Source organism: Dipodomys spectabilis, unplaced genomic scaffold (genome assembly GCF_019054845.1).
Source record: "Dipodomys spectabilis isolate Male_0828 unplaced genomic scaffold, ASM1905484v1 ptg000713l, whole genome shotgun sequence".
Taxonomy (NCBI): Eukaryota; Metazoa; Chordata; class Mammalia; order Rodentia; family Heteromyidae; genus Dipodomys; species Dipodomys spectabilis.
In genome coordinates, this window is record NW_024871390.1 from 124,231 (window position 1) to 147,699 (window position 23,469).

General features: G+C 57.8%; 2 protein-coding genes across 6 annotated transcripts in view; one reads left to right on the forward strand and one right to left on the reverse strand.

Annotated features, from left to right (window-relative positions):
- The first annotated feature begins 151 nt into the window (after positions 1–151).
- Positions 152–3,768, forward strand: Cdca3 (cell division cycle associated 3). Of its 4 annotated transcripts, none has more exons than XM_042672456.1 (6): positions 152–397; positions 855–1,028; positions 1,661–1,790; positions 2,122–2,394; positions 2,756–2,862; positions 3,414–3,768. In XM_042672456.1, the coding sequence occupies exons 2-6, from the start codon at positions 909–911 to the stop codon at positions 3,576–3,578; spliced, it is 795 nt and encodes a 264-aa protein (XP_042528390.1). In that variant the 5' UTR covers positions 152–397; positions 855–908; the 3' UTR covers positions 3,579–3,768. The 4 variants fall into 4 exon arrangements, with proteins under 4 accessions (XP_042528390.1, XP_042528391.1, XP_042528388.1 ...); XM_042672457.1 differs by having other exon boundaries at positions 152–382; XM_042672454.1 differs by having other exon boundaries at positions 153–708.
- Positions 3,769–4,861: 1,093 nt separating this feature from the next.
- P3h3 (prolyl 3-hydroxylase 3) overlaps positions 4,862–23,469 on the reverse strand; it is a 30,693-nt gene continuing 12,085 nt past the window's right edge. Inside the window, exons 9-25 of one of the 2 annotated variants that reach the window (XM_042672443.1) lie at positions 18,499–18,623; positions 16,276–16,377; positions 15,624–15,774; positions 15,362–15,479; positions 14,924–14,999; positions 13,221–13,361; positions 12,929–13,128; positions 11,382–11,469; positions 10,780–10,866; positions 10,516–10,554; positions 8,481–8,587; positions 8,337–8,400; positions 8,054–8,216; positions 7,712–7,778; positions 7,414–7,615; positions 5,921–6,137; positions 4,862–5,068 (exon numbers count right to left, since the gene is read on the reverse strand). In XM_042672443.1, the coding sequence (XP_042528377.1) occupies positions 4,962–5,068; positions 5,921–6,137; positions 7,414–7,615; positions 7,712–7,778; positions 8,054–8,216; positions 8,337–8,400; positions 8,481–8,587; positions 10,516–10,554; positions 10,780–10,866; positions 11,382–11,469; positions 12,929–13,128; positions 13,221–13,361; positions 14,924–14,999; positions 15,362–15,479; positions 15,624–15,774; positions 16,276–16,377; positions 18,499–18,623 (2,054 nt within the window). In that variant the 3' untranslated portion in view covers positions 4,862–4,961. Of the gene's footprint in view, positions 5,069–5,920; positions 6,138–7,413; positions 7,616–7,711; positions 7,779–8,053; positions 8,217–8,336; positions 8,401–8,480; positions 8,588–10,515; positions 10,555–10,779; positions 10,867–11,381; positions 11,475–12,928; positions 13,129–13,220; positions 13,362–14,923; positions 15,000–15,361; positions 15,480–15,623; positions 15,775–16,275; positions 16,378–18,498; positions 18,624–23,469 lie in introns of those variants that run through there. The other variant, XM_042672444.1, reaches the window with a different exon arrangement.

Here is a 23,469-nt window from a genome sequence, read left to right on the forward strand (position 1 = left end):
TCCCACCAATGAAGAGCGCTCCCTGTGTAAGTGACGGTCGTAAGGACCAATCAGGCGCTTCCGAGGCCAGCGTGCAAGTAGAGTTACCAGGTGTGGTCGGAGTTGCGGGTGCTGGGACCCCGACACGCCCCCAGCCCCGCCCCCCGCTTAGTCCCGTCACGTGACTGTTGTTTAAAACCTCTGGGTTCTCGAAACTTTCCTGGCGACTCGACCCATTGGATTAAAGATAAGCAAAAAGACCCATTTTCTGGGTATGTGAAAAGGCGCCATCCGACGGGGCGGGGCTTGAGGTGTGTTTGAGTGATGGACAACTCCGCCAACGAATCAGGATTAAGATCTCTCCCTCCGGGAAACCCAGCGGAACTCCCGTCTCCAGCCGGAGGTGTGCGCGGCAGCGGTAATAATTCCCAGTGGCGGTGTCTCCCGAAGCCTCACGCACGCAGCGCGAACGAAAGTCCTCCGCGTCTCACGGAGGGACACGGCGGCGTCACGCGAGCCGCGGTCTAAACGCCCCACGTCCGCCCGTGATTGACATCCTCCCAGTCCAATGACTTCCGGCGTGGGGGGGGGCGGGTCTTCCTCCACGGACCTATGAGCGCTGGCGTGGGGTCAGCCAATAAGACGAGCGCAGGGGGCGTGGCGGGAAGTTTGAAACTCGGACTCCGGGAGTTGGGGCTCGAGCTCGGTGGCAGCTCCTGGGGTCCCCCGGTAAGTGACTGGAGCGAGTGAATGGGAGAGTGAGGAAGCCCCGCAGGCCCCGCAGGAGCCGTGTTGGAGATCGTCACGGGTCGTTCGCCCTGCACACGCGGCGGGGGAGGCCGGTGACGGGGCATCTCCCGTGTCGCTTCCCACAGGGTGGCCAGCGTCGACCCACGGCGGGCCTCGGCCCTACCCCGCTGCTCGTGGACATGGGCTCAGCCAAGAGCGTCCCGGTGACTCCAGCGCGGCCTCCGCCGGTCAACAAGCACCTGGCCCAAGTGGCGGATCCTCGATCGCCCAGCGCCGGCATCCAGCGCACGCCCATCCAGGTGCCCCGCGCCGGCCAGGGGAGGCAGGAAGCTGCCTGCGATCTTGGGTTTTGGACTGGAACACGTCTGTGTGTGTGTGTGTGTGTGTGTGTCCGAATTTGAACTCAGGGCCTGGGCTCTTTGTGCTCAAGGCTTAGGGCTGTACTACCACTTTGAGCCACAGCTCCACTTCCGGTTTTCTGGAAGTTCCCTGGAGATCAGGCTCATGGCTACCCAGGCTGGCTTTGAACTGGGCTCCTCAGATCTCAGCCTCCCGAGTTGCTAGGATGCCAGGTGTGAGCCACCTGCGTCCAGCTTTAAAGCTTTCCTTGTGACTCGGGGTTGGCGCTCTACCACTTGAGCCACAGCTCCACCTCGAGCTTTTTGCCGGCTCCTTGGAGCTAGCCTTTTGGCTTTGTCTGCTCAGGATGGCTTTGAACTAGGATCTTCTGATCTCACCCTCCTGAGTGTAGCTAGGATGACAGGTGTGAGCCACTGGGCCTGGGTGGATTTTTAGAGCATGAGTTACAACACACACATATACACACAGAGCCTTATTTTCTGCCTGGGATTGGCTGAATGTGGGAGGAGCCTTAGGAGGTCCCAGGGGAGGGGGGGGGCACACCTACTCTGGCTTTGTGTGATCCTGGCAGGTGGAAAGCTCCCCACAGCCAAGCACACCATCGGGAGAGCAGCTGGTGAGCCCCAAGCAAGCTCAGGACCCTGATCCCCGCTCTCCCACACTGGGCATCGCGCGGACACCTATGAAGACCAGCAGTGTAGGTAAGGGCGGGGCCAAGGGATGCTCTGGAGACTGGCTCCTACATACTGGTGTGTGTGTGTGTGTGTACACCAGTACTGGGGCTTGAACTCAAGATCTGTGCACTGTCCCTTAGCTCCCTTGCTCAAGGCTGGAGCTCTACCCCTTGAGCCACAGCACCACTTCCGGTTTTCTGGTGGTTCATGGGAGATCAGAGTCTCACAGACTTTCCTCCCCAGGCTGGCTTTGAACCACGATCCTCAGATCGCCCAGGTCCTGAGTTCAAGTCCCACCACTCACCAAAAAAATAAAAAAAAAATTAAAGCCACTGATCACGCCTCTCTTCTCCTCTAGACCCTGAGAGTCCAGTGATGAGGCAGCTGAGCGACATCTTTGAGACTGATGCTTCCACTCCCCAGCCTCCGCCACAGCCTCCGTCCTCTGAAGTGGACTCACCTGGAGATGCTCAGCTAGCTCTAGCCGACCAAATGGGCTCTTGCAACCCACCCGAGCATTCCTCCAAACAGGACTTTCCCAAGGAGGAGAAGAAACAGCCCACAGCAGCACCTGCGGCCAGCCAGAGCTCAGAGAAGCCAGCCAGAGACCACGAGATGGCCCAGGCTTCAGGTTCAAGATCTAGAGGGATGACTAGGGATGCTGTTTGTGGCTGAGAATGAGAGGAATAAATAGCCAGGCTCTAAGTTTTTCAGTGTCAGTACTGGGGCTTGAACTCACAGCCTGGGTGCTGTCTCTGAGCTTTTTTCTTTACTTCTGCTCAACCACTTTGAGCCACAACTCTACTTCCAGCTGTTTCTGGTGGTTCATTGGAGATCCGAAGTCTCTCAGAGTTTTCCTGCCCAGGCTGACTGAGAACCTCGATCCTCAGATCTCAGCCTCCTGAGTAGCTGGGATTATAGGCATGAGCGCTGGCACCTGGCTATTCGCCCTCAATTTTGAATCTTTTCTTTAAAACCCTTCCCTGTTCTAGGTTCTAAGCGCAGTAGACGGAGGCCAAACAAGAAGGTTCTGGGGAGATCTCCCCTGACCATCCTGCGGGATGACAACTCCCCCGGGACCCTGGCATCATCGAGACAGGTAAAGGGAGAGACGGGGGAAGCTTCTAGTAAGATACTGAACTGGTGGCAGGGAGGGGGCGCGGGGAGGCTTTTGTTGTTGCCAGTCCTGGGGCTTGAACCCCTGGCCTGGGCGCTGTCTCTTGAGCTTCTTTTGCTCAAGGCTGGCGCTCTACCACTTGAGCCACAGCACCACTTCTGGCTTTTTCTGTGTCTGTGGGACTGAGGAATCGAACCCAGGGCTTCATGCATGCATGCTAGGCAAGTGCTCTACCCCTAAGCCACCTTCCCAGCCTGTTTTGTGTTCTTGTTTGATGGGTTTTTTTTATGCTGGTGATGGTGTTTGAACTCAGGGCTTGGGCACAGTCTCTGAGCTTTTTCGCTCAAGGCTGGCACTCTACCACTTGAGCCACAGCTCCCCTTCTGGCTTTGGGTGATTCATTGGAGACAAATAGTCTCATGGATTTTCCTGCCCTCGATCCTCAGCTCTCAGCCTCCTGAGTAGCTGGGATTACAGGTGTGAGCTACAGGTGTGGGCCACCAGTGCCAGACTTCATCTACTACCTTTTGCAGGGTAAACGCCCTTCTCCCCTAAGTGAGAATGTGAAGGATATAAAGGAAGCGACCATTTTGGGAACTAACGGAACCGGACGAGGATTGAAAAGCGGAGGGTGTGCATGGGAGCAAAGCCAAGAGCATGAGAAGGAAAATCAGCATTTTGCTTTGGTGGAGAGCTAGGCCTGGCCTAGCACCTGGGCTGGGTTTGCCTAGGATCTGCTGATTTTTTTTTCTGGATCATTTTTTCCTCTTTCTTTCCTGGATGGACTGAGGAAAGGCTGGGTTTTCATTCCTCCTCCACGACCTGCGCTGGGACTTGGCGTTTTATTGACTTGTTTTTCTTGTATATTAAAGGAAGTGATTTATTTTACGTTTGATTTGAATTGTTTGGTGGCGCTGGGGCTTGAACGAAGGGCCTAGTGCTTATAGGGCTTGGCACTTGAGCCACACACCCACATTCAGCCTAAAAGAAGGCATTTAAAATGATGCTTTAATAAAATGGACCTGGGGCTCAGAAGGAGGCTCAGTGGTAGAGTGCTTGCCTCGCATGCATGAGGCCCTGGGTTCGATTCCTCAGCACCACATAAGCAGAAAAAGCCAGAAGTGGCGCTGTGGCTGAAGTGGTAGAGCGCCAGCCTTGAGCTGAATTGCTGAGGGACAGCGCCCAGGCCCTGAGTTCAAGCACCACAACTGACAAACAAAACCAAAACAGGCCTTTGTAGGTGCCAGTGGCTCACGCCTGTAATCCCAACTACTCAGGAGGTTGAGATCTAAGGTCGTGGGGCTTGAACTCTGGGCCTGGGCGATGTCCCTCAGCTCTTCAGCTCAAGGCGAGTGCTCTACCACTTGAGCCACAGTGCCACTTCTGGTTTTCTGGTGGTTTATTAGAGAGGAGAGTCTCATGGACTTTCTGGCCAGTGCTGGCTCGGAACCGCGATCCTCAGATCTCAGCCTCCTGAGTAGCTGGGATTATAGGCATGCGCTACCATCCCCTGGCTTGAATACACTTTTGGCCCAGCTCGGCTCAGCCTCCTTTCTCAGGCCAGGCCTCCTTCATTCCCCTTTCTCTCTGCCCACAGCCCCCCTCTCTTGCACACAACACCTTCTAGGGTTTGGGGGGGGAGAGGGGGGGAGGGCAGACAACAGAAGCCAAATGTCAGAAATCTCAGTGTGTGCTACATTTTATTGGCAGGTCCTTTTGGAAAGAAAGGACCAAAAACAAAAAAAAGTTGGAAAAAGGAGGATCAAGATCCTAGCGGTGCCTCAAGTCCTATTCATGAGTCTAGACAGAGGCCGTGACTCAGGGAACATTCTAGATTCTTAGGGGCTGGGAACTTCACCCGCAGAGCCCTGGGAGAGCGGCATTGTCCTGCCTCTTGATGGGAGAGTCTGGGAGGCCAGTGGAGAGGAGGCCCGGGGACCAGAGGCCAAGGAGGAAATAAGCCAAGATGGTTTCTTACTGTCCTTCCCCCAGAGAAAGCAGCTTGGTGGATTTCTGCCCCCTGCTGTACAGAAATCCCAGAGAGGGCGTCCTGGCTTTTGATCTCTTTGCTCCCAGCCTCCTCAGTTCCAGATTTTGAGGAAGCTGTCCCAGGACCCAGTGGCCACAGCCATCCCGTCGGCCGTGACCCCCAGACAGCTGACCCTGTTGTCATGGCCGGAGAGGACGCCTGAGGAGGGAAAAATGGCAGCAGCTGGAGTGTGGGGCTGGGCTGGTGGCCCTCAGCACCCAGAGGCCCCTGAGGGTCCGAAAAAAGGGCCAGCCACAAGAGAAGGGACTTCTCTTTGAAACCAATTTGCCCGTGTAAGACATGGGTTAGAGCTGAGTCCTGTGGCTCACGCCTGTAATCCCAGCTACCCAGGAGGCTGAGATCTGAGGATCAAGATTCCAAGCCAAGTCCTGTGAGACAAAAAGAGTCTGGCGTCCCACGGATATTCCTGCTCGAACTGGCTTTGAACCATAGTCCTCAGATCTCAGCCTCCTGAGTAGCTGGGATTACAGGTGGGAGCAGCCGTGCCCGGTAGAAAGCTCTCCTTGAGTCTGCTCAGTACCCCAGCATCCTGAGGCATCTGGTATAATCCGAGCAAGGTCCACAGATCTGGTGGTGATGCCAGAATCCGGGGTAACCCGAGGCTCCTAGAAAGCCTGCTTTGAGCTCCGGGGGTGATGTCTGAGAATGCGGTGTCTGGAGATGGAGTTCATCTAGTAATTAACGACCAGCAAAGCCGGGCACCTGTGCACACGCCTGTAATCCCAGCTACTCAGGAGGCTGAGATCTGAGGATCGTGGCTCACAGTCAGTGCAGGCAAGAAAGTCCATGAGACTCTTATCTTCCATGAACCAGCAAAAGGTGGAAGTGGCGCTGTGGCTCAAGTGGTAGAGCGCCAGCCTTGAGCAGAAAAGCTCAGGGACAGCGCCCAGGCCTTGAGTTCAAGCCTCAGGACTGGCACCGAAAAAAGCAATGACAGGGTCCCCCTAAATCAAAGGAGGGGAGACTGGGAGGGAGGGAGGGGGCCCTTACCCACACGCTCACACTTCATGGAGTCCCACACGTTGCAATTGAAGTCATCATAGCCCGCAAAGAGCAGACGGCCACTCAGCGAGAAGGCCACGGACGTGATGCCGCAGATGATGCTCTCGTGGGCGTACGTGGTTAGCTCCTGGTCAGCGCGCAGGTCGAACAGACGGCAGGAAGCGTCGTCGGAGCCCGTGCAGATGGCCTCTCCGTTGGGGAAGAACTGAGGCCCAGAGGGGAGGATCAGGGCTGAAGGCTGGAGTCCCAATTCCTCTCCCTGGCCAGTCGTGTGTGTGTGTGTGTGTGTGTGTGTGTGTGTGTGCGTGCGCGCGTGCGTGCGCGTGCGTGTGCGTGGGGCTTGAACTCAAGGCCTGGGCACTGTCTTTTAGCTGTTGTACTCCAGGCTGGTGCTCTACCATTTGAACCACGTCTCCACTTCTAGCTTTTTGGCGACTCATTGGAGATTCAGTCTCAGGGACTGGCTTCCTATCAGAATCCTCAGATCTCAGCTTCCTGAGTGGCTGGGATTATAGGCGTGCCCACCAAAGCCTACCCTCAAGCGTGGGGAACAATCATCTCGGCCAAGTTGCCAGGCGGGGTACCATGGTTGCCCCAGAGCCCTATGGGACAGAAGTATCTAGAATCCTGGTAACTACTGGGGCAAGCCCCAAAGTGATCCAAATGGCCTAACAAGGTAGTATCAGCTATGGGGGAAAATGGGGGTGAATTTGGGTGTTGGTGGTCACACCTGTAATCCCAGCTACTCAGGAGGTTGAGATCTGAGGATTATGGCTCAAAGCCAGTGCGGGCAGGAAAGTCTGAGACTCATCACTCACAAACCAGCAAAAGTCAGAAGGGAAGCTGTGGCTCAAGTGGTAGAGCACCATCCTTGAACAAACAAAAGCTCAGGCACAGTGCCCAGGCCCTGAGTTCAAGTCCCAGGACCAGCATGGGGGAAAAAAAACCACACACACAAACACACACACGCACAGACAAGAAAAAGCTCAATTGGGCACCAACGGCTCTTCTCAGGAGCTGAGATCTGAGGATCACAGTTTGAAGTCAGCCTGGACAAGAAAGACCATGTGACGCTTATCTCCAATGAACCACCAAAAACCTGGAAGTGGAGCTGTGGCTCTAGTGGTAGAGCACCAGCCTTGAGCAAACAAAGTCACAGCACGCACACACTGTGTTTAAGGCCCAGGAACCCCCCTTCCACACACACAGAACGTACTCTAAAATCCTTAACTCCCCAGCCAGGCACTGGTGGCTCCCGCCTGTCATCCAAGCTACTCAGGAGGCTGAGCTCTGAGGATCATGGTTCGAGGCCAGCCTCAGGGACTTTCCTGCCTGGGCTGGCTTTGAACCACGATCCTCAGAGCTCAGCCTCCTGAGTGGCTGGGATGACAGGCGCCTGGGCTAATGAGACTAAGGAACAGTGCCTGGGTCCTGAGTTCGAGTCCGTGGGAGGGTGTGTGGGGTTTGGGGGTGGCACTCACACAGATGGCATTGATGTCCGACTCGTGGCCGGTGAAGGTCTGGCGACATGTCCCCTCGCGCACGTCCCACAGTTTGGCGGTGGCGTCGCAGGCCCCCGAGATGAAGAGCTTGTAGTCGGGGGACACGGCCAGACTCATGCAGTCGCCGGTGTGCCCCACAAACACGGTTTTCTGCTGTCCCGTCTCGATGTCCCAGAGGGCGCTGCGGGCGGGGAGGAAGGCGGTGAGGACAACGACCCCACAGGCCTGGCTCGGGGTGTCACTTCCCAGCCCTGGCACCCCAACTTTCAACCCTTACCATGTTGTGTCTCCTGAGCTGGTCACGATGTTATTGTCATCCAGGAAGCGACAGCAGGACAGATAACCTACAAGGACAGTGTCTCTGGGTGAGGAGACAGGGTTTCTGTATTTGTCCCCCTCCTAGGATTTGAACTCAGAACTTGAGCTTTTTTTTTTTGAAGGTTGGCGCTTTACCACTTGAGCCACGGCTCCATGTCTGGCTTTTTCTTTTGCTGGCTCATGGGAGATTAAGAGTCTCACAATCCCTTCCAGTCCGAGGGCCTGGCTTCACATCACAATCCTCAGATCCTATGGCCCCTGGAGTGGCTGGGATTACAGGCGGGTGGTGCGGTGCTCTTACCTGTGTGAGCCGAGAGCTCCCGGCTGACCTTGACGTTCCCCTCTCGGGATTTGAGGTTATAGATGGAACACATGTTGTCCAGCCCACCGCAGGCCACGAAGTTCCCGGATGGAGCATACGCACAGGTCATTACCCAGGAGGAGCGCAGTGGAATGGCGTGAACCTGCAGAGGGAAACGTGAGCTAGCTCCGAGGTGGACCGGCAGGGGTTGGGCATTGGGGGGGAGGGAAGCCAGGAGGGGGGGGGGGATGGTATGACAGGATGGGGGGGACAGGGTTGGTACCTTGTTGGTGGTATACGTATCCCACACAATCAATTTCCCGTCCTGCGACGCGCTTACGAGCAGCCTGGGGAGAGAGCACCCCAAGTCACGCCCCCTGCCTCCCCCCCCACTCCCCCTCCCTTCTAGAACCTTCTCTGGCCTCACTTGGAGTCGGTGGCCCAGTGCATGGCATAGATCTTGGCCAGGTGACCCCTGAGCGTCCGCCGGGTCCGCATCTGGATGCGGCTCACGACCTCTAGGCCAGACACCAGCTGCAGAGAAAGTGGGGTGTTACAGGCCCCGGGGGGGGCACTGGACGCCAGGATGAGCCCCCCCCCCTCCTGGTAGGACTTGGATGGCTGGTTCGCTGGTGACACATTGCTCAATGGGACAAATAAAGGCTCCCATCCTCGGCCAAGGTCACCCTGCCCTTGAACTTGAGGAGAAAGGCGCATGCGTGGCCTGCTCAGGCCACAGGGGCTTGCTTTTTCTTCTCTGTCTCTTTGTGCCAGTCGTGGGGCTTGAACTCTGGGCCTGGGCGCTGTCCCTCAGCTCTTCAACTCAAGGCTGGCGCTCTACCCCTTGAGCCACAGCGCCACTTCTGGCTTTTTCTGCTTATGTGGTGCTGAGGAATCGAACCCAGGGCCTCATGCATGCGAGGCAAGCGCTCTACCACTGAGCCACCTGCCCAGCCCCACTTGATTTGTTATCTTGAGTAAATTATTCAACTCTAAGTCCAACTCCTCCAGGTGAGCCATGAACTTTATCACAGATCTACGGTTGTCCTGAACATTATCGATATAGTTATATAAAACTATATAGTAGACTTATATACATGTTAGAATTAAATTATGCAAACCACTTCTATTATTTCAACTATAGGAATGTTGCTATATATATATTTTTTCCCTGACCAGGCCCAGGAATCGAGCTGAAGACCTCACACTCGGTCAGCTTACCTTGCTCTGTTGGCACTCTACCACTTGAACCACGCTCCATTCCCAGCTTTTTGCTAGCAAATTGGGAGATGGAGTCTTGAGGACTTTCCTACCCAGAGCTGGCTTCAAACCCCAATCTTGATCTTATCCTCTTGAGTAGCTGGGATTAAAGGCATGAGCCACTGGCACCTGGCTGTTTTATGAACATATTAACTTTTGTGTGTGTGTGTATGTCAGTACTGGGGCTTGAACTCAGGTTTTTAAACTGTTGCTTGGCTTTTTAAAAAAATTAAGGCTGTTGCTCTACTGCTTGAGCTACACCTCCAGTTCTGGCTTTTTGTTGGTTCATTGGAGATCAGAGTCTCCTGGACTTTCCTGCCTGGTCTGGCTTTGAATCATGATCCTCAGATCTCAGGCTCTTGAGTAGCTGGGATGACAGGTCCGAGCTGTCACCAGTTTAGCTCATATTAATATATTTAATGGGGTCTAAGACGCCATCACTGAGTCTAAGAAGCACACCACAGGAAAGACCCGGGCGCCGGTGGCTCAGACCTGTAATCCCAGCTACTCAGGAGGCTGAGATCAAAGCCAGCCCAGGCAGGAAAGTCCAGGAGACTCTGATCTCCAATAAAACAAATAAAAACAAACAAAAAGCCAGAAGTGGCGCTGTGGCTCAAGTGGTAGAGCGCTAGCCTTGTGCAAATCAGGCTCAGTGACAGAACCCAGGCCCTGAGTTCAAGCCCCAGGACCAGTATCAAAAAGAGAGGAAGAGAGAGAGAGAGAGAGAAGAGGGGGGAGGGAGGGAGGGAAAAACCACCAATTATGTGGTGATGTAAACTATCATCCAGCAACAGACACACCTTGATTTCAGAGACCTGTACGTCTGCAGGGCACTGGTGGCTCACACCTGTAATCTTAGCTCACCCAGGAGGCTGAAACTTGGAAAACCTTAATTCAAAGCCAACCTGGGCAGCCAAGTCTGCGAGACTCATTTCTCCAAGCCACCAGCAAAATGTCGGACAGGAAGCATGGCTCAAGTGGTAGAGCACCGGCCAGGAGCAAACAAGCCATTAAGGACGCTTCTGCATGGACCTTCTCCCCGCTTCCACTGTGTCCTTCCCAGGAAGGTTGGGGGGGGGGGGTTGGTCTCTCACAGAAAGTTGTTGAATTCATTCATTCCCAGCTTTCTTCCCCGCCCTCCCTTCCCCCCTCCCCCACACACCCAGCCTCAGGGCCAGAGACAAAAGGTGTGGGGAGCTCACCTCAGCCAGGGTGCTATCTGCGCAGGCTTTCCTGGCTTCCTGAGGGGGGGAAAGCAGCCTTCAGGGGTGGGGGGTACAGTAGGTGGGGGGGGGTGCTTGTATCTCAAATCCGAGGCCAAATTCCCCAGGCGCTTGGAGGTGGGGGAGAGGGTGGAGGGGGCCCTCCCCCTCCCCCCCTCGCTGTCTCCCCTGAAGACTTCCGATCTGTTTCCTGGGGGGGGGGGTGGAGGGGTCCCCACTGGGAGCTTGGGGGGGGGCGGTTACTGAGATCTGTTTCTTGAGCTGTTCCGCTTCCTGCCTCAGTTGCTCCATCTCCCCCATGGCGGACAGGTCCAGGGGTGCCTTGCACTCCTACCAGAACACACGGGGTGGGGGATACAGAGCCCTTCATGTAGCAATCTCTTTCCTTTGCTTGGGTGCCCGTCCTGGGGTTTGAACTCAGGGCCGGAACACTGCTCCTGAGCTTTTTCTGTCCAAGGCTGGCGTTCTACCACCGGAGCCATAGCTGTGTGTTTTCTGGGGGGCGAGGGGGGGCAGCTCTTTGGAGGTAAGAGCCTCACAGACTTTCCTCCCCAAGCTGGCCTCCAAGTTCGATCCTCCGGTCTCAGCCTCCCGAGTTTGCTGGGATGACAGGCAGGAGCCCCCAGAGTTGGGGGAATTCTCTTACCAGCCACGTTTCTACCCTTCACATCCCTTTCCACTGGGATAAATGGGGGAGTGACGGTCTTGGGGGGCTCCTTCACCCCTCCCCGCTCCTGGACACAGTCCCAAGCACCCAGCTCTAAGCCCTCCCCGCAGCCCTGCCACCCCAGGGCAGAGCTGGGGCAGGTGGGGGGAGGGGGCAGGGAGACCCAGCTCCCACTTACTTGGGTTCTAGCTGGATGTCTCCCCGATTTCCAGCTCCGATTCCTCAGTGTCTCTTTGCAGCTGCAGCTGGGATGCCGAGGTACCGGCCTGGCCTGGGGAGGGAGCACCCCAATAACCACACCCCACGTTAAGCAAATGAAATCAGCCAGCAGGGGTGGGGAGGGGAGGGCAGCAGGAGGGGGGGGAAAGGGTGGGGGCATGCTGGAACGGGGGAGAGCCCCCTACAATTGGCAGAGATCAGAGCATCAAGCTAAGCCGTGAGGATTACAGCCTGGGGTTGGGGTGTGTGTGGGGGTAGAGAGGCAGAGGCCTCCCCCTCCCTCGCGACCCCCTCCCCCTCTCCCCTGCCACCTTGGTCCTCACTCTGGTCATGAATTTGGCTTTCAGGGCCTGCTCAGGAATCAGGGAGGTGGTGATAGGTGAATGGGGTCTGCACCCCAAATTGTGACACACACACCCCTTCCTTGATGGAGGGGAAAGAAGGCCTAGAAATCCGGGAGGGATTAGAAGAGACTGAATTGGATAATCCTTCTGGACAAACTCTAACCAGCTGCCCCCCTGGGCTTGATCCTGGGGTGTGTGGGGGGGCTGGTGGTGGTAGGGAGGAGTAAAGGGGGGGCAGAGGGGAGGGGAGGAGGGGTGAGAGACACTGGTCACCTCCCCGAGCTTTGGAGAGAGAAAAGGATTACAAAGGAAACCCAGCAAAGCCTGGCCCTCGGCTTTGCTCCCAGGATTCACAGCGGGAACCCCAAAGGGTTCAAGGCTGCCCCTTCTAGCCAAACTCAGCAGAGGGGAGATGGGCAGAAAAGAGGCCCAGGGAGCCATTGTGAGGGTGTAGGGGGGGGGGGGGAGAGAGAGAGAGAGAGAGAGAGAGAGAGAGAGAGAGAGAGAGAGAGAGAGAGAGATCCATCCCTCCATCCATTTGCATGCAGGAGCAGGTGCCTGAGATTTCCCTGACAAATCAGACTCCAGGGACACTTCACGCCCCTGGTGGCGACACCGGACACCTGTCCCCTCCCGAGTGAGCCACAGAAAGCACAGACACACCAGAGCGAGGCTGTTCAGGTCTTTAGTGCAGAGATTGGCAGAGCGAATAAAAATGATTTGTCGTGTGCAGGTGCTGGGATTTGAACTCAGAGCCTGGGTGCTGAACACTTGAACCACACCACAACTCTATTCCCGTGGCGTGCTTTCTGCAGACAAGAGTCTCACAGACTGGGCCTCCGGCTGCGATCCTCAGATCTCAGCCTCCTGAATAGCTGGGATGACAGCTACCAGCATCAGGCTAAAAGTTCACGCCATCGGCCTCTTTCCCCCCCTCCCCTCCTTTGTCATTTCTTCCCTAGGGAGGCGTCATGTCTGTCTGTCCAAGATCTGTGGGTCTGGAGGGGGGGGCCGGGCCCCAGAAGCGCTGGGTGACATCCAAGCGGTGTTTGATGAGGGCAGATCTGAGAGATTCCCAAGATGGCATCCTGCTGGATGCTTCTCATGGGTCCTTCTCCGGCTTGCGAGGCCCAGGACCCGCGCAGCTGGCTCGGCCACTCACAGCTCCTCTCGGGCCCTCCGTGGCTCCGCGTTTGTTTCTTGCACACGTTGAAGTTTGTGGCTGGGGGGTTCTGGGAAAGGGTCTCTGCCTGGCGTTTCTTCCTCCTCCTCCTCCTCCTCCTCTTCCTCCTCCTCCTCCTCTTCCTCCTCCTCCTCCTCCTCCTTTAGCTTCTGCAGCAATTCTTTGGCTTCTGTCCACTCCTGCGGGGTGAAGGAGAATGTGGCCCACGTGCCCACCCGGCTGAGGCTCCTGCCTGCTCCGATTCCCACCGTCCTCCCCTGCTCCTCCTCACCTGCTCCCGGTGCTCCGGGGCCCACGTGTGCCACAGCGCCAGGGCGCAGCGCCGACCGCGGGTCACGGCCCACACCCCGTGGGGATTGTCCCCGCCAGAGCTGAAGGCCACCAGGCGACCGCAGCGCGGCCGAACCTGAGCCTGGGAGTGGGAGGGGGGCAGGGGCAAAAAGGGTCAGTGGGCAAAGGCCAGAGGTCAAGGGTCACTTCCACACTTAACTATTATTATTTGTGCCAGTCCTGGGGTTTGAACTCAGGGTCTGGGTGCCGTCCCTTTCGGCGCTCTACCACTGGAACCACAGCGCCACTACCGGTTTTCTGGTGGTTCATTTGGAGATCAGAGTCTCCTGGACTTTCCTGCCTGGGCTGGCTTCGAACCCTGATCCTCAGATCTCAGCCTCCTGAGTAGCTGGGGTGACAAGCGGGAGCCACGGGCTTCCTTCCCACCCTTCAATTCAGGAACATTCCTGAATTGTGCCATTCCTTTTGCCCATTTCTAGGCTGTGATGCATCTCTAGAAATTTCCATAAGACAGGAATAAACTTATTACTTATTAATACTCATGAATTATTAGTTATGTATTAATATTACTTATTAATACTAGGCATCCACATTGGATGCCAGCCCAGGCCAAACAGTCCATGAGACTCTTATTGGGTCAGTCGTGGGGCTTGAACTCTGGGCCTGGGCGCTGTCCCTCAGCTCTTCAGCTCAAGGCGAGCACTCTACCACTTGAGCTACAGCGCCACTTCCGGTTTTCTGGTGGTTTATTGGAGATAGGAGTCTCACGGTCTCTCCTGCCCGGGCTGGCTTTGAACCGAGATCCTCAGATCTCAGCCTCCTGAGTAGCTAGGATTACAGGCGGGAGCCACCAGTGCCCGGCTTCCCTGAGCTTCTTCTGCTCAAGGCAAGCGCTCTACCACTTGAGCCACAGTGCCACCTCTGGTTTTCTGGTGGTTCATTGGAGGTAAGAGTCTCACAGACTTTCTTTGCTCAGGCTGGCTTTGAACCATGATCCTCAGATCTCTGTCTCCGGAGTAGCTAGGATGACAGGCTGAGCCGCTGATGCCCAGCTACTAATGCCCTGCTTTTTGATTGATGTTGAGATGGGGGTTCACTTTGTAGCCCAGCAAGTAGCTGAGACTACAGGTCTCACGGCAGCAACGGCTATACGGCCTCTCCTTTAGGAGATGAGCCAAACCCAATCCGCCAAGGCAGGGTCTGCGGGGAGGAACTTAGACATCTCCCAGGGGGCTAGAAAAGTCTGCCAGCCGGGCACCGGTGGCTCACACCTGTCATCCCAGCTACTCAGGAGGCTGAGATCTGAGGATCACAATTCAAAGCCAGCCCGGGCAGGAAAATCCATGAGACTCTGATCCCCAATAAACCACTCAGAAAACCAGAAGTGGCGCTGTGGCTCAAGGGGTAGAGCACCCGCCTTGAGCTGAAGAGCTGAGGGACAGCGCCCAGGCCCCAAGTTCAAGCTCCACGACCGACACAAGAAAGAAAATGTCTGCCAACAGCCAGCAGACCAGGACATGTAGAGAGGCAGGAGGAAAGGGGTTAAGATGACCCAAGCTATTTTCCTGCATTTGCCTCTGGAAATCTGCTTTGAATCCTGAGCTCAGCACTGAGCCCTCTTGTCAGCCCTACACCCCCCACCACAGCCCCACCCCCTCAACACCCACACCCCAACCCCCCTACCGTGACAGTGAGCGCGTTGGGCTGCGTGAAGAACAGGTCCCCCCCTTTAAAGTCATCGTTGAGGTAGAGAAGGCCACTGCGGAGAAAACAGGCAGCCATGAGCCAGGCACTGGTGCACACGCCTGTAATCCCAGCTACACAGAAGACTGAGATCTGAGGACCCAGGCTCAAAGCCGGCCTGGGTGGGAAACTCTGCCAGACTGGGAGTCTGATCTCCAAGGAACCACCAAAAAGCCAGAAGTGGAGCTGTGGCTCAAGCGGCAGAGCGCTAGCCTTGAGCAAAAGCAGCTTAGGGACAGCACCCAGGCCCTGAGTTCAAGCCCCAGGACCAGCACCAAAATAATAATAACAATAGCAATAATAGTAATAGTAATAGCAGCAGCAATGAGATCCTGTGCCCTCCCTATCCACTGTCAGACCGGGCAGGGCGCCACCCACCTGTAGTCTCGGTAGGTGTAGGCTGGGGGCTCTGGCCAGCACTCCCCGGTGTCGGGGTCCAGGATACAGTTGTCAGCGTGGACAGGGTGGCTCAGATCCATGCGCTGATCTTGCTCCCCTAGGACGCAATGGGGTGGGGTGATGTTCTATGCGTTTCCCCCACGTCCCCTCCAGCTCCTGGGGTCTCCTTTGGGCAGGACAGGCAGTGTGGAGACTCGCAAAGACTTGGGGGGCCGGGATCGGGCGGCGGGGGTCCCGTTACCTTCGACAGCACTGCGGCACACCAGGTGGGTGAAGGAGAGGTGCAGGGGTCGCTCCGGGGAGAAGTAGGCCTGCGTCACCTTCCTCACGCGCTCACCCGCTTCTAGAAGGAGCCTTACGCCCTGGCTCCCCACACTCCCCGCCCTGGCCAGCTGGGGAAAGAAGGCAGACACTGGAAGGGGGGGTCCCAGCCTCTATTTTGTCTGCTGCCTCCACTGCCTTCCACCCTTTGTGTGTGTCGGTCGTGGGGCTTGAACTCAGGGCCTGGGCGCTGTCCCTCAGCTCTTCAGCTCGAGGCTGGCGCTCTACCACTTGAGCCACAGCGCTGCTTCTGGTTTTCTGCGGATTCACTGGAGATCAGAGTCTCATGGGCTTTCCTGCCTGGGCTGGCTTTGAACTAGGATCCTCAGATCTCAGCCTCCTGAGTAGCTGGGATGACAGGTGTGCACTACCACGCCCGGCAACCTGATCTCCCCCCCATCAACCCAGCTGTCCTTTCCATCCAGTAGCTCTGTGACAATATCTAGGGCTCCCAACCCAAGGATGGGACCCCAGTATCCTCAGTCCTGGGAAAATTCCTCCACAGACCCCTGGGCCCACTCTCCCCTCCACTCCCAGGCCAAGCCAGGGGGGGGGGGCACGCCTCGTCTCACCTGGGCCGCCTTCAGCACCGTGAGCCCCTCGAAATACTCATGGGGGGTGTGGGGGGACCGGCGACCACGGTAGCCAGACCTGGCTCCAGCCCCAGCCGCGTCCTAAACAGAGAGGAAGTTCACCCTAGGGGTACTTGGCCAGCCCACCTCACTCCCCACAAGGCTGGGAGACACTCCCTCCCCCCCACCCCCGATGCTGGAAGCTTTTTTTGGTCGATTATGGGGCTTGAACTCTGGGCCTGAGCCCAGAGCTGTCCCTCAGCTCTTCAGTTCCAGGCTGGTGCTCTACCACTTGAGCCACAGCGCCACTCCTGGTTTTCTGGTGGTTTCTTGGCAATAAGAGGCCCACAGATGTTCCTGCCCGAGCTGGCTTTGAACCGTGATCCTCAGATCTCAACCTCCTGAGTAGCTGGGATGACAGGCGGGAGCCACTGGTGCCCAGCTAAACATTTGTATTAGCATATAGCTACACAAGGTCCTGGGGCTTGAACTCTGGGCCTGGCGCCGTCCCTGAGCTATAGTGGAGCGACAGTGCCCTAAGTCAGGGAAGGTTCACTTCCTTTTGGACAATGGCCCCTCCTTCCTTCGCTCTCTTCCTAGTGAGTTTTTCCAAACAGCCACTAGAGGGCGCTCCAGGCCCCAGCAGACATGGAGGACGGGCCTTCCACTAGGCTTTCCGTCTTCCCTCTTCTTTCTCTCTAGTATTATATATAACATTTACAATACACATATTATGCATACATATGATATATAGTACTAGTATTATATACTTATATAGTACATATACACTAGTATATATTACGTTACATAATATATGTATGCATATATAAAATATATGTAATATAATACATATTATATATAATGTAATATGTATGTATATAACGTAATATATACTAGTGTATACATGTATTACATGTTATATAATATGCATATAAAATGTCATATTATATGCATATATTGTTACATATTATATTATGTACAGTATATACTATATGATATATAGTATATTATGTATTATATACACTAATACATATAATACTAGTATATGGAGTATAGTATATATACATAACACGTATTTATATACTACATATTATGTATATTACATAATATACACATAATATATATTTTATATATTACATATTATGCATTACGTGCATATCATATATAAAACACATACTATGTAATTTAAACACGTAATTTCATATATAATATGAATGTGTGTATAATTATCGATATTAAATATTAATACGATGTATAGTACATCCATCACATACAATATACAATTAGCTCTATATACTATATAATGTATATATCATTCTATCTCGAGAATATGGTGATGTATCTCATTTTTTTCCCTTCCTCTTTATAGTCTGCGGCGGCATATCCCGAAGCCAGCAGGCTGCTCAGATCCGTCTCCTGAGAAGCTGGTGTTACAGGCATGAGCCACCAAGGCCCAGCGCTGTTGGCTGTGTGGGGACGCAGGTCTCTCTGTGGCCAATGCTGCCCTCGGCCTCCTGAGTAGCTGGCATTAGAGCAACGTCCAGCACACCTCTGTCTGTCTGTCTGGCTCAGGGCCCGGCATCGTGGGTCACTGCCCTAAAAGCCAGCCACCCAGGAGGAGGAGGTGGAGGGCGGGGAGCCCTTGGACATCAGGAGGATCACGGTTCAAGGCCAAACGTTGGAGAGATTCACTCAAGGCCGCTCTGGGAGTACGTTCTAGAAGTTTCTGCGACACAGCCGGTACTCGCTTGTGCATGAATTGAGTACCGACCTAGCGCGAGGCTCTAGCAGGGCGTCGGTGGCTCCTACGTGTGCGTCTAGCTCCTCGGGAGAATGAGCGCGAGGACTAGAGTTCAAAGCCGCCCTGGGCAGAGGACGCCGGGAGCTTTCTATTAACAATGAGCCACCAGAAAAGCTGGGGGCAGAGGCGTGGCGCGGGCGGTAGAGCGCCCGGCTGCTGCCGCCCACCATGGACGGCGCCCAGGTTCTGGGTTCGAGCCCCGGGACGGCAGAGGAAAAGGAATGAGACAGCGCATGCGCACCAGCGCGGGGCGGCCGGACCAGGCGCCCGCGGGCCGCAGCACCCCGGGCCGGGCCGCAGCACCCCGCGACGTGGCCGCAGCACCCCGCGACGTGGCCGCAGCACCCCGGCCGTGGCCGCAGCACCCCGCGACGTGGCCGCAGCACCCCGCGACGTGGCCGCAGCACCCCGGCCGCGCTTGCCTTGGCCAGCCGCAGCAGCGCCCCGCACTCGTCCGCGGTGAGCAGCCCGTCCAGCACGGCGCGCTCCGAGCCGTTCAGCTGCCGGGCGTCCAGCGCCAGCGTCACCCCCTCCAGCAGCAGCGCCTCTGCGACCCGCGACGCACGCACAGACCACGTCGGCTGGGGCGGGGGGGGGGGGGGGGGGGGCACGCGCCCCCATCGACCCCCCGCCGCTCCCCCGCCCCCCACAGACACCCCCCACACTCCCCACACACACCCCACAGACACCCCCACACTCCCCACACACACCCCCCAGACACCCCCCAGACACCCCCCAGACACCCCCCCACACACCCCACAGACACCCCCCAGACACCCCACAGACACCCCCCACAGACACCCCAGACACCGCACACAGACACCCCAGACACCCCACACAGACACCCCACAGACACCCCCCACAGACACCCCACAGACACCCCACAGACACCCCACAGACACCCCCCACACTCCCCACACACACCCCACAGACACCCCACAGACACCCCCCACACTCCCCACACACACCCCACAGACACCCCACAGACACCCCCCACACTCCCCACAGACACCACACAGACACCCCACAGACACCCCCCACAGACACCCCCCAGACACCCCCCACACCCCCCAGACACCCCACAGACACCCCCCAGACACCCCCCACACTCCCCACAGACACCCCACAGACACCCCCCACACTCCCCACAGACACCACACAGACACCCCACAGACACCCCCCACACCCCCCAGACACCCCACACACACCCCACAGACACCCCACAGACACCCCCCAGACACCCCAGACACCCCACAGACACCCCACAGACACCCCCCAGACACCCCCCAGACACCCCCCACACACCCCACAGACACCCCACACACACCCCACACAGACACCCCACAGACACCCCACAGACACCCCACAGACACCCCCCACACACCCCACACACACCCCACACAGACACCCCACAGACACCCCACCACACCCCAGACACCCCACAGACACCCCACAGACACCCCACAGACACCCCACACAGACACCCCACAGACACCCCACAGACACCCCACAGACACCCCACACAGACCCCAGACACCCCCCAGACACCCCCCAGACACCCCACACACACCCCACACAGACACCCCACAGACACCCCCCCACACCCCAGACACCCCACAGACACCCCACAGACACCCCACACAGACACCCCACAGACACCCCACAGACACCCCACAGACACCCCACACAGACACCCCACAGACACCCCACAGACACCCCACAGACACCCCACACAGACACCCCACAGACACCCCACACAGACACCCCACAGACACCCCACAGGCACCCCACAGACACCCCACACAGACACCCCACAGACACCCCACAGACACCCCACAGACACCCCACACAGACACCCCACAGACACCCCACAGGCACCCCACACAGACACCCCACAGACACCCCACAGACACCCCACACAGACACCCCACAGACACCCCACACAGACACCCCACAGACACCCCACAGGCACCCCACAGACACCCCCCACAGACACCCCCCCACAGACACCCCCCAGACACCCCACAGACACCCCCCAGACACCCCCCACACACCCCACAGACACCCCCCAGACACCCCCCACACACCCCACAGACACCCCCCAGACACCCCACAGACACCCCCCACAGACACCCCAGACACCCCACACAGACACCCCCAGACACCCCACACAGACACCCCACAGACACCCCCCACAGACACCCCACAGACACCCCACAGACACCCCACAGACACCCCACACACACCCCACAGAAACCCCCCACAGACACCCCACAGACACCCCACACAGACACCCCACAGACACCCCACAGACACCCCACAGACACCCCACACAGACACCCCACAGACACCCCACAGGCACCCCACACAGACACCCCACAGACACCCCACAGACACCCCACACAGACACCCCACAGACACCCCACACAGACACCCCACAGACACCCCACAGGCACCCCACAGACACCCCACACAGACACCCCACACAGACACCCCACAGACACCCCACACAGACACCCCACAGACACCCCACAGGCACCCCACAGACACCCCACACAGACACCCCACAGACACCCCACAGGCACCCCACAGACACCCCACAGACACCCCACACAGACACCCCACAGACACCCCACAGACACCCCACACAGACACCCCACAGACACCCCACACAGACACCCCACAGACACCCCACAGGCACCCCACAGACACCCCACAGACACCCCACACAGACACCCCACAGACACCCCACAGACACCCCACACAGACACCCCACAGACACCCCACAGACACCCCAGACACCCCACAGACACCCCACACAGACACCCCACAGACACCCCACAGGCACCCCACAGACACCCCACACAGACACCCCACACAGACACCCCACAGACACCCCACACAGACACCCCACAGACACCCCACAGGCACCCCACAGACACCCCACACAGACACCCCACAGACACCCCACAGGCACCCCACAGACACCCCACAGACACCCCACACAGACACCCCACAGACACCCCACAGACACCCCACACAGACACCCCACAGACACCCCACAGGCACCCCACAGACACCCCACAGACACCCCACACAGACACCCCACAGACACCCCACAGACACCCCACACAGACACCCCACAGACACCCCACAGACACCCCACAGACACCCCACAGACACCCCACAGGCACCCCACAGACACCCCACAGACACCCCACACAGACACCCCACAGACACCCCACAGACACCCCACACAGACACCCCACAGACACCCCCACAGGCACCCCACAGACACCCCACAGACACCCCCACACAGACACCCCCACAGACACCCCACAGACACCCCACACAGACACCCCACAGACACCCCACAGACACCCCACAGACACCCCCACAGACACCCCACACAGACACCCCACAGGCACCCCACAGGCACCCCACAGGCACCCCACACAGACACCCCACACAGACACCCCACACAGACACCCCACAGACACCCCACAGACACCCCACAGACACCCCACAGGCACCCCACAACAGACACCCCCACACAGACACCCCACAGACACCCCACAGGCACCCCACAGACACCCACACAGACACCCCACAGACACCCCACAGACACCCCACAGACACCCCACACAGACACCCCACAGACACCCCACAGACACCCCACAGACACCCCACACAGACACCCCACAGACACCCCACACAGACACCCCACAGGCACCCCACAGGCACCCCCCAGACACCCCACACAGACACCCCACAGGCACCCCCACAGACACCCCACACAGACACCCCACAGACACCCCAGACACCCCACAGACACCCCACACAGACACCCCCCAGACACCCCAGACACCCCACAGACACCCCACAGACACCCCACAGACACCCCACAGGCACCCCACAGGCACCCCCCACACACCCCACAGACACCCCACAGACACCCCCAGACACCCCACAGACACCCCACACACACCCCACAGACACCCCACAGACACCCCACACAGACACCCCACAGACACCCCCCAGACACCCCAGACACCCCCCACACACCCCCCACACACCCCACAGACACCCCACAGACACCCCCCAGACACCCCACACAGACACCCCACAGACACCCCACAGACACCCCCACAGACACCCCCAGACACCCCACACAGACACCCCACACAGACACCCCACAGGCACCCCACAGACACCCCACACAGACACCCCACAGGCACCCCACAGGCACCCCACACAGACACCCCACAGACACCCCCACACAGACACCCCACAGACACCCCACAGGCACCCCACAGACACCCCACACAGACACCCCACAGACACCCCACAGACACCCCACACAGACACCCCACAGGCACCCCACAGGCACCCCACAGACACCCCACACAGACACCCCACACAGACACCCCACAGACACCCCACAGACACCCCACACAGACACCCCACAGGCACCCCACAGGCACCCCACAGACACCCCACACAGACACCCCACAGACACCCCACAGACACCCCACACAGACACCCCACAGACACCCCACAGACACCCCACACAGACACCCCACAGACACCCCACACAGACACCCCACAGACACCCCACAGGCACCCCACAGACACCCCACACAGACACCCCACAGACACCCCACAGACACCCCACACAGACACCCCACAGACACCCCACAGGCACCCCACACAGACACCCCACAGACACCCCACAGGCACCCCACAGACACCCCACACAGACACCCCACAGACACCCCACAGACACCCCACAGACACCCCACACAGACACCCCACACAGACACCCCCACAGACCCCACAGACACCCCACACAGACACCCCACAGGCACCCCACAGACACCCCACAGACACCCCACACAGACACCCCACAGACACCCCACAGGCACCCCACAGACACCCCACACAGACACCCCACAGACACCCCACAGGCACCCCACAGACACCCCACACAGACACCCCACAGACACCCCACAGGCACCCCACAAGACACCCCACACAGACACCCCACACAGACACCCCACAGACACCCCCCACAGACACCCCACAGACACCCCACAGGCACCCCACAGACACCCCCCACAGACACCCCACAGACACCCCACAGACACCCCACACAGACACCCCACACAGACACCCCACAGACACCCCACAGACACCCCACACAGACACCCCACAGACACCCCCACAGGCACCCCCACAGACACCCCACAGACACCCCACACAGACACCCCACAGACACCCCACAGACACCCCACACAGACACCCCACAGACACCCCACAGACACCCCCACAGACACCCCACAGACACCCCACACAGACACCCCACAGGCACCCCACAGGCACCCCACAGGCAC

Excerpts from the sequence above, each read along its gene's own strand:
- Cdca3 (XM_042672454.1), top strand. The coding sequence starts at position 592 with ATGAGCGCTGGCGTGGGGTCAGCCAATAAGACGAGCGCAGGGGGCGTG. Across the intron at positions 2,395-2,755 it reads CGAGATGGCCCAGGCTTCAG|GTTCTAAGCGCAGTAGACGG; the intron begins GTTCAAGATCTA and ends TCCCTGTTCTAG. Across the intron at positions 2,863-3,413 it reads CCCTGGCATCATCGAGACAG|GGTAAACGCCCTTCTCCCCT; the intron begins GTAAAGGGAGAG and ends TACCTTTTGCAG.